Here is an 11,091-nt window from a genome sequence, read left to right as displayed (position 1 = left end):
TATTGTAATTTTTACTTGATAACTGTTTTGTAATATGTAATTTTGCTATGTTAAAGTTAAAGCCTTCCTTTTTTGTTTAAACAGAAAAAGGGGAAATGATGGAGGAAGGTCATTGGTTAATTAAATAAAGAAACCGCTTGCCCTGATAGGTTAAAACATAGGTGGGAGGAGTAAACAGAACAGGATGCTGGGAGGAAGAGGAAGTGAGCTCAGACTCGACAGCTCTGCTCTCTGGAGCAGAGACACCATGCTCCACTCTCTCGATAGTTCTGCTCTCAGGGCCACACGCAATGAAGCTCCGACCCAGGATGGACGTAGGCTAGAATCTTCCCGGTAAGCACACCTTGGGGTGCTTACACACATTATTAGAAATGGGCTAGTCCAGGTGCTAGAGTTAGCCGAGAAGAGGCTAGATATAATGGGCAAGCAGTGTTTAAATGAATACAGTTTGTGTGTTGTTATTTCGGGCATAAGCTAGCCAGGTGGCCGGGGTGCTGGGGACGCAGCCCCGCCACTCCTATTACTACAGGAAGCCCTGGCTGATGAGGCAGCATCTGACAAACCCTAGGGAGGGGAGAAGAGCTGGGTGGGTATCTGGGGAAAGAGTATTTGGGCAGAGGGTTGAACAGGGCAAAGGCTCGATTGTGATAAATTCATGTGTGGGAGAAATAGGAGGGAGGGACACAGGGAGCTCATAGAGATGAGGTTGGAGAACAGTGGGTGGATGGAGACTTGACAAATCACAGCCTTCGGGGCCACAGGAAAGGCTTTGATTGTCACTCTAAACAAGGCAGGAAATCATGGCTTTTTGGTGGGGTTGGGTGGGATATCTGACAGGGGAGGTCATGGTTTGATTACAGCACCGAGATGATTGCTCCCCTCCAAAATTCTGCTGAGAACAGACTGTCAGAGACAAAGGTTCAGTCCTGAGAATGGACTGATATTTTTGAAAAAGTCGAAGTCATTGGTGATGTGGGCAAGGACAGTTTGGGTGGAACTATTGGGGAGAAAGCCAGCCTGGATCATTGAGCACTGAAAGATGGGAAGTCAGTGTGAAAGCCAACAGACCAGGAGAGGATGGATCCATTTGAGAACTCTAGTTGGGAACAAGGATGACATGGGGATAGCCTTAGCTAGGAGCACTGGGAGCCCACAGCACATCTACAGAGTCAGAGACATGGGTGCTGGCAATGGGGAGCAAGCTCAGTGAACTCCTCCAGGCTATTTCTGAAGCAGGAGACCAAGTGGGAGGGTAGAAAGTGGAGCGTTCCTGAAGGTTTAGCGGAAGTTCAGAGTGGGTGAGTGAACACACCCAGGATGTGGGCTGTTTGTGAGGCGAACTAGACACAAATAACTGCAAGGCTCTTCCGGTGATGCACCTTTTTGTGCTGGCGGCCGCAAACCAGTCCTCACTTCTGGAGGGGACGAGCAGGCTCAGGAGCAGTCAGGCACTAGTGATCATAATGCAGAGATCTGCTGGCTGTGACTGCGAGCCTAGCACTTTGCTAAGTGCACTGTGCCCTGCAGGATCAGATTTCAGGCAGCCCCAAGGAATAACAACCGAGATAAGGGACCTGCAATGCCATCCTTCTTAAAGGGAACACTCGCAGTGTCTTATTGTTTTCAATGACAGCCAGGAAAGGTTGCGCTTAAAGGCCTTCTAAACGCTCATTCAGGTCGCCAGCTCACCACTTAGCCAACATGAGCCTTCTTCAAGCATGAGCAGCTCACTTTGCCATTGTCCAGGCTTACCTTCCATACCAAGCTGGGGAAACTCCTTTCTTGGCCCTAAGTGTGATTCATTTACTCATTCCAGGGCTGAGGGAAGAGTCAACCAGGCATGGATTTCATTTCTCTAACACCAAGATGCTCTTGGTTGGTTCCAGAATTCACCACGTCCTGCTTCTGTTGGAGGTGAGACTGTATACTTGCCATAGAGTAACTGCACATCCATACCTATTCCTATTCAACCAAGGATCATGCACTGCCCCCATAAGGACACCAAAGATGAGGCAGAGGCTGACACAAAGAGGAATGGACCATAGAGGAAGGTGGGCATGCAAGGAGACAAGGACATATCCCCAGTAGGCAGCACTCAGCTATCCAACACATACGCTGGTGACTGGGAAAACGGTGGGCACTCTTGGTTGTTGTGGGATATTCGTACACTGTGTGAAAATGTATTGCTGTGATCGGTGTGATAAAAAGTCGAAAGACCAATGGCTAGGCAGGAGCACATATGTGGGACTTTTGATCGAAGAGAGAGAACTCTGGGAAGAAAAAAGAGGGGTCAGTAGGCAGACGTGGAGGAAGCAGAATGGGCAGTACAGAGATGGCGTAATGGGCCTTGTGGAAGAATGTAGATTTAAAAATATGGGTTAATTTAAGTTCTAAGAACTAGTTCAAAACAAGCCAAAGCTAAGGCTGAGCTTTTATAACTAACAGTAAGTCTCTGTGTCATTATTTTTGGGCTGGTGGTCCCCATGAGAAAATACTACTCCATTTCGTGTCAGTGTTGTTCCAGAGTACAGGCCCCTGACAGACCCACCTTAGGAAATCCAGCTGCTTCAGGAGGCCTGACTTCTCCCGCTGCAGACTCTCTGTCACTCGGTACACTTCCCTGAGGAGGAGGAGACACCGCCAAATGAGTGGAGGCCGTGGGGAAGGGAGGAGGGGGATCAGCTACTATTGTACAAGCAAACAGCAGCATTTCAGAGAGGAAACGAAAGAGGTGAGGGAGGGAAGGAAGGGAGAAGGGGAGGGAGGGAAAGGAATGATGTAAGTGGGCAGCTGTGCCTCATCTTGCTCCTGGGCTCTGAACCTCCACACAGTATCCAAGTATCTCTGCCACCTCACCACCAAGGCCCTGGGGTTCCTGTTTCCACAGCGGTGTGGTTCTCTGGCAGAAAGCACCCAGCAGCCTGATAAACTTGTCACTTCCCATCTGACTGTACCTCACTGGGCTGTAAAGACAGTCACCCCTCTGCTACCTCTCGAATGTCTGCCTGGGGACCCTCCCACCAAGTGCCTGATAACTTCCGCCCTAAGCGTCATCTGCATCTTTCCTTTCTTCTTCTTTACAGAACAATTACAAAGTCACTTGACAACCATAACAGACTGACTCAAATTCTAAGTTCACCTCAGACAATCCTAATTGAGCAACACCAGTCTGCCGGCTCCTGCAGAGATGTGAATTCCTCGCATTTTATTACCAATTATATTTAATTTCAACTTAAGGGAAAACAGTCTATTTCCCATTATACAAACCGGGTCCCTGAGCCCCTGTCTGGGACTCTGCTCTGGTTAGCACAACACATACATCCCTGCCTGCTCCTGTCTGGGTCCCAGCTGCTGAAGAGGCCTATGCCCAGCTCAGGCACTCCTCCCCAGTTCCTACCCCTGCCTAGCAGGGACAGAGGAGAAGTTGTCCCCTGCTGAGGGCAGGAACTCACTGCAGAGCTGAGGTCTGTGGCGTCAGTGTTTGACTGAGAAAGCAGTTGACAAGTCTCATGCTATTTAGGTCTTCTTTGCCTCTGTGTACAGCACCAGCAGACACACACACACACACACACACACACACACACACACACAGAGAGAGAGAGAGAGAGAGAGAGAGAGAGAGAGAGAGAGAGAGAGAACATGCCTATGCAAATACATGCTCATCTGTCTGTCAAGTGAACACGTATCTATGGCGATTGGTATACACATAAATGCACACATATAGCTATATCCAGCTATACAGTTTTGTGTGTTAACCAAGGGGCATCATTAAACAGTGGCTCTCAGATATTTGATTGACTAATCTTTTAATCCCTCCGAGCTAGAGGTCACCTCTCCCTGCGTGATAACAGACTGGGACAGAGAGGACCAGCTGCCTTTTGTTACAGTCCTTGATGGGAAGTTGGTAATTTCTCACAGAGAGCTGATGTTGGTTTTGTTTTTAGGAAAGAAAGGAGCCATGAAACATTCTACAAAATATGTTGTTAAGTGGAAAAGGCAAAACAGACCTGTATGTCTGGATGGCTGCCAGTCTCCAAAGGAAAGCGTTTGTGTGTGTGTATGAGTATGTGAGTGTGTGTGTTTGTACATGTGCGCTTATGTGTATGCATGCATGTATGCATGTACATGTGTATAAGTGTGTGCCTGAGTGTGTGCATGTACATATGCATTTATGTGTATTGTGTGCTTGTGTGTGTGCGCGTGTGTATGAGATTGTATTTGCACATGCATAACAGACTCCAGGATCCACAGGAGAAAGGGGTCATGGAAGGAGACAAGCTTCTCTTGGGGAGTCATTCTTTTGTATCTTGTCTTAAACTGTATCTTCAAGATAAAAGTTAATTAAAAATCAGCTCAGAGGTACAATTTTTCGGCTGGCCTTCATTTTTGTGTTATCTCACTGCTTGAGAGGTTTTTTTCCCCTCTATCTCATCCCCAAATCTAGTTTTCCTACCTTCAATGTTTTCAGAGCAAGGGAAAATTAATTTTGTCCATTTGCAATGCTTGCTGATAAATGGTCGAGTCTGCTTACACCCTGTCTCCTCCTTCTCCCCTCCCAGCAGTTCTGAAGCAATACGGCACCACAAGACACCCAGGAGCACCCGGAGAAGGAAGTTTAGACCCTGTCTTAATCTTAGCTGACTGTGTGGCTTGTCTGAGCCTGTGATCTTTCGGACTGGGAGCTTTATGGAGCTGTCACTAGTGGTGGTCTGAGTCTCTGTTCTTCAGAAAGTCAGTCCAAGCTCTTGCACTCTCTCCCCGGCTTCTCTGGGCGGGAAGGCTCTCCTGGGTCCACCGCATCCATACCGTACTCCTGGCTCCTGAACATGGTGCTTCCTGATTCTCGTTCCTCCTCGTGCCCTTGACCCCATCTTTTCAGAGATGGCATCTCCGGCCTCTTTAATGAAGAAGAGATGTGTGAAGGCTTCCAACTCCCTGTGCTGGGCTGGGATGCTCGCTCCGCACAAGTGTTTGTCTCCCTTCGCTGTCTTAATGTTTCTGCCTTCAGATGTTCACAGCTTTGAGAGCTCGGTCTGATCTGAAGTGCCTGAATCCCTAATTCTGTCATAATTAGGTCCCTATGCCTTGGCACCCTGCTCTCAGACAGGAAGAACTGACTCGGCCTGTTTGATGGAATGCATGGTGCCCCTGACTAGCAATCCAAAGCCCTGACATGGGGGCTGGGTTTCATTCTAAGACAGCTTCTTGGGAGTCATTTTTTTTTATCTTACAATTTGAGATACTAGGATGACATTCCCAGGCCACACACATTTTGTCCCTCTCATTCAGACAGTCCATCACAAATGGCTCTGACTCTACACAGAAGCAGAACCGTGGGGGCATTTTGGATGTACTTCACGTCCCAGAATCTTGCTGGCACTCAGATAAAGTGAGGGCTTTCATTGTGAACAAAGGCACTTAGGATGTGCAGAGCCTTAATGCTGGTCAGCCTATCATTCCATGCCCTGAAGTCAGAACCCTTGATGCCTTTCAAGCACACAGTGATTCCTGGCAGGATGGATGTGTCGATGGGTGAAGAAGTGAGGAGTGTGCGAGCAAGGTGGGTGCTGCTCTTAGCTGGGAATGGGTGTGTCCAGAAGGCTTATTATCCTCTGGAGTGTGAGAAGGGCATGTGTCACAGTTAACATCTGGGGCTTCACCTTGCTTGCCCCTTCAGTCAGACTGACAGTCCACCAGCCCTGTAAGGACACGGTGTGATCGAAAGAGAGGAAGTCCAATTCTTGACCTTGGTGAGACACGTCGAAGGCCCAAGGTACCTGGCATGGAATAATTTGCCATGGCCACTTGTCAGGGGAGGGTATCAACGAGTATGTAGATAAACAAGTGGCCAAATAGATAAGAGAGTCCCTTTGCCTGGTCTCAGAGTCCTTTGCTTTCAAAAATCTGATATCCCCAAAGGTGAAGGGCTGCTTTGGCATCAGCCCCTCCAGCTGTGGATGAAGAGCCCCTCGATTTGCTCTCAGGCATGGCTCTGCCTCTGTCTAGCTTCACAATGGCGGGGTGCTAAGGACAGTGAACAGGAAGCCAAACTTGGAGAGCTGTGGGATTCCCAGTCTTCCCAGAGAAATACTGCGAGAAAAAAAAAGTGGCTAGGGATTGAGTCATGGTTCCAGTCATGATTCACATACCTATTCACATACTACATGATTCGCATTGTCAGCTGACCTCAGAGGCCTCCCCACTCCCATTCACCTGAGGCTCCTGGTCTCTAGCCTGCCATGGGCATCTAAGGCCCTCTGCTCTTTCAGTCTTTGCTCAGGCTGCCTCCTTATGTGCGGGTAGAATAGCCGCTCTTTCTATCTGATAACACCTTTCTGGAGACCAGGGCCTTGAAGACAAACCCTGCCTGTCACCTTGACGTGCCTAGGAACGTACTGAAAGGAGCACTGAGGCAGGAGCAAGGTAAGGTCAAGGCCAATCTGTGCTCTGTAGTGAGACTCTGTTGAAGAAAGGAAGGAGAGAAGAGAAGGGAGAAGATGGAACTTCAAGGAATAAGAATCCTAAGTCTCCCCTTCACACACAGGCCAGGGAACAGGTTTTTGGAAAGAAAGATACTGGTCCCCAGCCCAGGACCGAGCAGTTGGCAGTGCGGGGTAGGGGAGTAGGAGTGGGGGGGGGAGGGGCTGGCCTCACATCTCTTTCTCCTGCTGCAGCTCACAGGCCTCTCTCTGCAGGCTCTCCAGCTGCTGCTGCGCCTCCTGGAGTTCTCGCGAGGTGCGCTCCAACTCGCGGGCCAGCTCCTGGTTAGTGAGTCTCAGCTTGGTGTTCTCAGCCTTGGTTTCATGTTTGTCATTGTGGAGAGCTGTGCACTGGCCTTCCAGCTACAAAGAGGGGACAGAGAGGAAGGATGACCAGGGCCAGAGTTATTGCTGGCTCGGCTCCATACTGCCCTCAAACCCAAGTTAGCACTCTTCTGCCCCATCACTCCCACGGAGACAACTCCGCAGGCAGGAGCAGCCTTCACAGCACACTCTGTCTTTCCGGTCTCAACTACTAGATAGGCCTAGGCTGGCCTCGTTCTATAGGATTGCTAGCAGTGAAAATTCCACAGATGACCTGCGTCTTCCTTCCTGAAGGCACCATGGGCAGGAGACCTCATCTAAATCCCTTTTGCCCTCTAAGCCAGCATCTTTGCCTTGGTCCCCGATGGGAAGAGAGAACAGTTAAGTGACTGTTCATCAGAAAGCCACCTTCCCTGTGGTGAACACAGGTAGTAGGAAATTTGCCCATATCCTTTCTCCTCTCCACTTCAGGATCCCAGTTCTCTTCATCTAAGAGACAGACTTGCCTGAGTGCCACGGACCTTGGGGATTCTGAAGCCGCAACCAAACCAGGTCAAACAGACCCCCATGCCTTTCCTTGCATGCCTAAAGCAGCTTTAAAATGTCCATTTTGATAACTTCAGCTCTTCTCTGCTGCTGAAAAGGTTTTGTGGGGGCTTCCAACCCTCTCCGGACGAAGCAACACACCAAGGCAAATAGATCGTAATAAATTTAGTTTGCTGAATGTGGCCGGTGAGGGGAGAAGAGCAGCAACGAGGAATGCCGTAAGCCTCTCGTGAGACTCCTGTGCTGTCAGCAGGCGTGCGCTAATTAAATGGAGTGGCAATCATTCATTTGAGGGATAAATGTAATTGCTATGAATTTAATGCATAACAGAGAGGAGGCAAAGGAGGAGCGAGGCAAGGTGCGACTGGTGGACGGAGATGGAAAGGCAGCAGGCAGGTCCCAGGGTTTGTAGCCTCTTGCTACAAAGAGGAAAGAGGCTTAGACCTAAAGCTTAGCGAGCAGCAGGGGCAGCAGCCCCAGCCTCAGTAGAGGGATCTTCAAGCTTATGGTTGCCTGTTGCTAAAAATAGTCTCGGTTCCTAGGAAAACCATGTGTCCCGGTCTAGTCAGGGCTGGGTTTCTCCCAGGACCAGGCAAACAGAGACTAGAAATCAGTGCTACTACCATGGCCTCCGTTCCCTCCACAAGTTCTTGCTTTTCCCGAGGAGGCTGCTGAGCAAGACACTTGGCCTGGCAGCCTGGTACCATGAGCCTGGTGTCCTTAGTTCCAGGCATAGCTGCCACCTTGCAGAGTGTGCCACACAGTCTGTTTCTCTGCTCAGGCATTGAGAAGGGAGTGGCCGATGTTTCCATCTGGCTGTGTTCCAGAGGAAGCAGGCCATGGACCCTGTCCAGGCACGTGGGCAGTTTTTGAAGAGACTTTACCAGCTGGGGTTGTACACAACTTTGCCGAAGAGGACAACTAAGCCTGCACTTGCCCTGAAGTATCAGGGTCTCACAAGTCTCTCTGTACTCCCTTGGATCCCTCCTTTCTTCTGCAGGTTACCTAATCCAGCTTCAAGGTGGAGCATCCTTAATTACCTTGTGTATATTTATGTGAAACTGTCCTCAGATCCACGAGGGTTGGGGACTCGTGGGGACTTTTCTAGGTTAAACACACAACTGTGGCATTATCTAAGTTCATCTGTGACTTTGTTTTAAATTTAAATTTTAAAATGCTTAAAGTACTTTTAGCATTTTGAAACAGGGCCTCACTACAAAGCCCAGGCTGTATTTTGAACTCTGTCCACAAGGCTGTCCTGGAACTCACAATCCTTCTGCCTCAGTCTACCCAGTGGTAGGATTGCACGCATATGTGGATATATCCACCATATGGAGACTTTAAAGAAAGACACATACAGACACACAAGTCTTCTGGGGTAAGTTTAAAAACCCATGAGAGGCGGTGGGGCAGAAGCGAAGGTGAGTTGGACGCGCTGAAGGGCCACGGAGTCTGCGCAGTAACTTACCCTGCTCTGCTTCTGGATGAGACGCTCCAGCTCCTGCTCCTTGGCGCTCAGCTTCTTTTCCAGCTCCCGACTGCGGGCTTGAAACCTCTCTGTGTCCTGCCAAGCCAACAGATAAGACAGTGGGTCCTACACCCGGCACACCTGGCTTTCAGCCTTGGACGCATGCATGTGAACACTCTCATCAGCTGGGACAGCTGGGCCACCTTTGCACTCTGAGGCCCTTCTCCTGAAACCCGAGGCCCACTTACCCCACCACTGACAACCCATGAGACCAAGTTGGTGCTTAGAGATAGGCCAGAAAATGTTGAGTGTGGCCTATCCAGTGGCAGCACCTTACCAAGCTTTTGCACCCAAGCAATGACCTAAGGACAGTCATTGGTGGAGCAGGACAGGAGAGGAGGAGCCTGAGTCTGACTCCTTGGCCAACCTCCCATCCATAAATGTCTAAGGCGGCCTCCACCTTGGAGATGCTAGTTCACAATGGACACTGTCGCTGGTCCCTTATACCACACTAGCTCTATGCACAACGCATTACTCCCGTCTCCTGGAGGATCTGAGTGCTCACTGCTCATCCACCAAGACTCAGGGTTCCTGGGCCGTGTTCCTCACGATGTCTCTATCCTGCATTCCACATCCTCTTACCATCCCGCCCTAGACTGGGCTTCTCCACACAAACAGAATAAGTTTGAAGGGTACAGATGTGATGTTGTCTGGCTGAAGTGTCACGGATAATAAGGGGTTTCAGAGGCAGGCCATCCCCGGCAGAGCCAGATCAGGCAGAAGGCTTCGAGGCTCTGAGTTGGGAAACTTGGGGTTGAGTCCCTGCACTTTTCTTCTAACTTGCTTCATTTTTCTGGATTTCAACAGAAGAGATGCCAGCAGCCCTTTGCTTCCTGCAATACCCCGTCTATGGCAAGGTAGGGACAAGCTATCGAATAAACTGAAAAACCAAAACACATCAGGAGCTACTGAAGGCACCAGGATAGCCCATGGCAGAGGAGCCAGCTATGAGGTGCTATGTTGGGTGATTACAGGGGTCCTGGCTACCATGTCTGGCAGGAAATGGTTCTTCCTACCTCACAAGCCCTTGGTCACCTTTGTTCAAGGGCTTGGGCCTCTTCTGGCAATGCTGCTAGCTCCTCTGCTCACATCCAAACAGATCAATGAACAGAGAAGATACAGGAAGACCTGTGCCCATCCTCGTCTGAACCACGTGTAACAGTCTGCATGGTGCCCACTCAGTTTCTGCCCTCACCTTTCTTTCCCTCACCTTTCTTTAAAGAAAATCAGCTATGAGGGATCAACTTAGTTCACTCAGCCACTTTTCACAGAGCAAGCAACTCACGAAATCAGCTGGAACAGAGAGCGGCTTCTAAACCCCAAGCTGATGCACCCATTTCCACAGGGCCCAGGGAGTATGCTATTGACCCTATTGGGACACCATTGAGAGGTATCTCCCAGTCTGGAGTTGGAGGATGCAAATGGGTGGGTAGTTTTCTGATGGTCAAATGTACTGATAAGGGTATGACCAGCATCCAAACTCTGGTCCGAAGGGTTTAAAACACCCAAGGACAATAGGAGTGGTCTGGGAATACTGGCAAGCCTCCATGGGCTCCGGCCAGATATTTCTGGAAGGCATTCTGATTTCCCTGCCGTGTGAATGGCATCTGTGATTACAAGTGGAGCAGCGGTGTGGATAATCCAAAGCAGCGGAAAATTGAAATCTGGATCAAGTGAAAAGCGCGAGACAATAGACTGGGCTTAGCGCTGAGAGGCAGCAGAGGCTGCTGTCCAAAACCAGCAGCCTTTCGCTGAGAACTCACGGAGGACAGAGAATAGAGTTTCCTCGGTTTTTGTCTTTGTTTTTCAAATAGGACACACCAAAACTGATCTTGCTTAGCTTGGACATGGTAGAGGAAAGGGCCCTCACCTTGTCTGTCCTCACCTCCAAATATGACAGCAAGGGCTAGAAAGGTCTAGTAACAGGGATGCATTAGGAATAGGAGTTCACCAGGAATGGGGGGTGCACCAGAACAGGGGTACATTGGGAGCAGGGGTACCCCAGGAACATGGGTGCTCTAGGAGTAGGATGCTCTGGGAATAGGAGCATATGGAGAACAGGGGTGTATTAGGAACAGGGTACAGCAGGAAAAGGGAGTGCCCTAGGAACCAGGGTGCCCTAGGAGCAGGGGTATGGCAGGAGCATGGCTGCAACAGAACCAGGGTACACTGGGTGTACCAGGATCAGGGACGTACCAGGATCAGGGTACAGTA

At 49.8% G+C, this 11,091-nt stretch overlaps 1 protein-coding gene across 5 annotated transcripts in view; it reads right to left on the bottom strand.

Annotated features, from left to right (window-relative positions):
* Cracr2a (calcium release activated channel regulator 2A) overlaps nucleotides 1-11,091 on the bottom strand; it is a 113,066-nt gene that overhangs the window by 39,380 nt on the left and 62,595 nt on the right. For 4 of the 5 annotated variants that reach the window (XM_050122003.1, XM_050122006.1, XM_050122007.1 and 1 more), the window contains 3 exons: nucleotides 8,818-8,913; nucleotides 6,655-6,842; nucleotides 2,549-2,620 (listed from right to left, as the gene is read on the bottom strand). In XM_050122003.1, coding sequence (XP_049977960.1) covers nucleotides 2,549-2,620; nucleotides 6,655-6,842; nucleotides 8,818-8,913 — 356 coding nt within the window. The remainder of the gene's footprint in view (nucleotides 1-2,548; nucleotides 2,621-6,654; nucleotides 6,843-8,817; nucleotides 8,914-11,091) is intronic. The other variant, XM_050122005.1, reaches the window with a different exon arrangement.

The sequence above is a fragment of the Alexandromys fortis genome, unplaced genomic scaffold (genome assembly GCF_014885135.2).
Source record: "Alexandromys fortis isolate MF-2015 unplaced genomic scaffold, M_Fortis_MF-2015_v1.1 scaffold_208, whole genome shotgun sequence".
NCBI classification, from domain to species: domain Eukaryota; kingdom Metazoa; phylum Chordata; class Mammalia; order Rodentia; family Cricetidae; genus Alexandromys; species Alexandromys fortis.
Note: the sequence above shows the minus strand (reverse complement) of the source record. Positions and strands in the feature narration are given on the sequence as shown.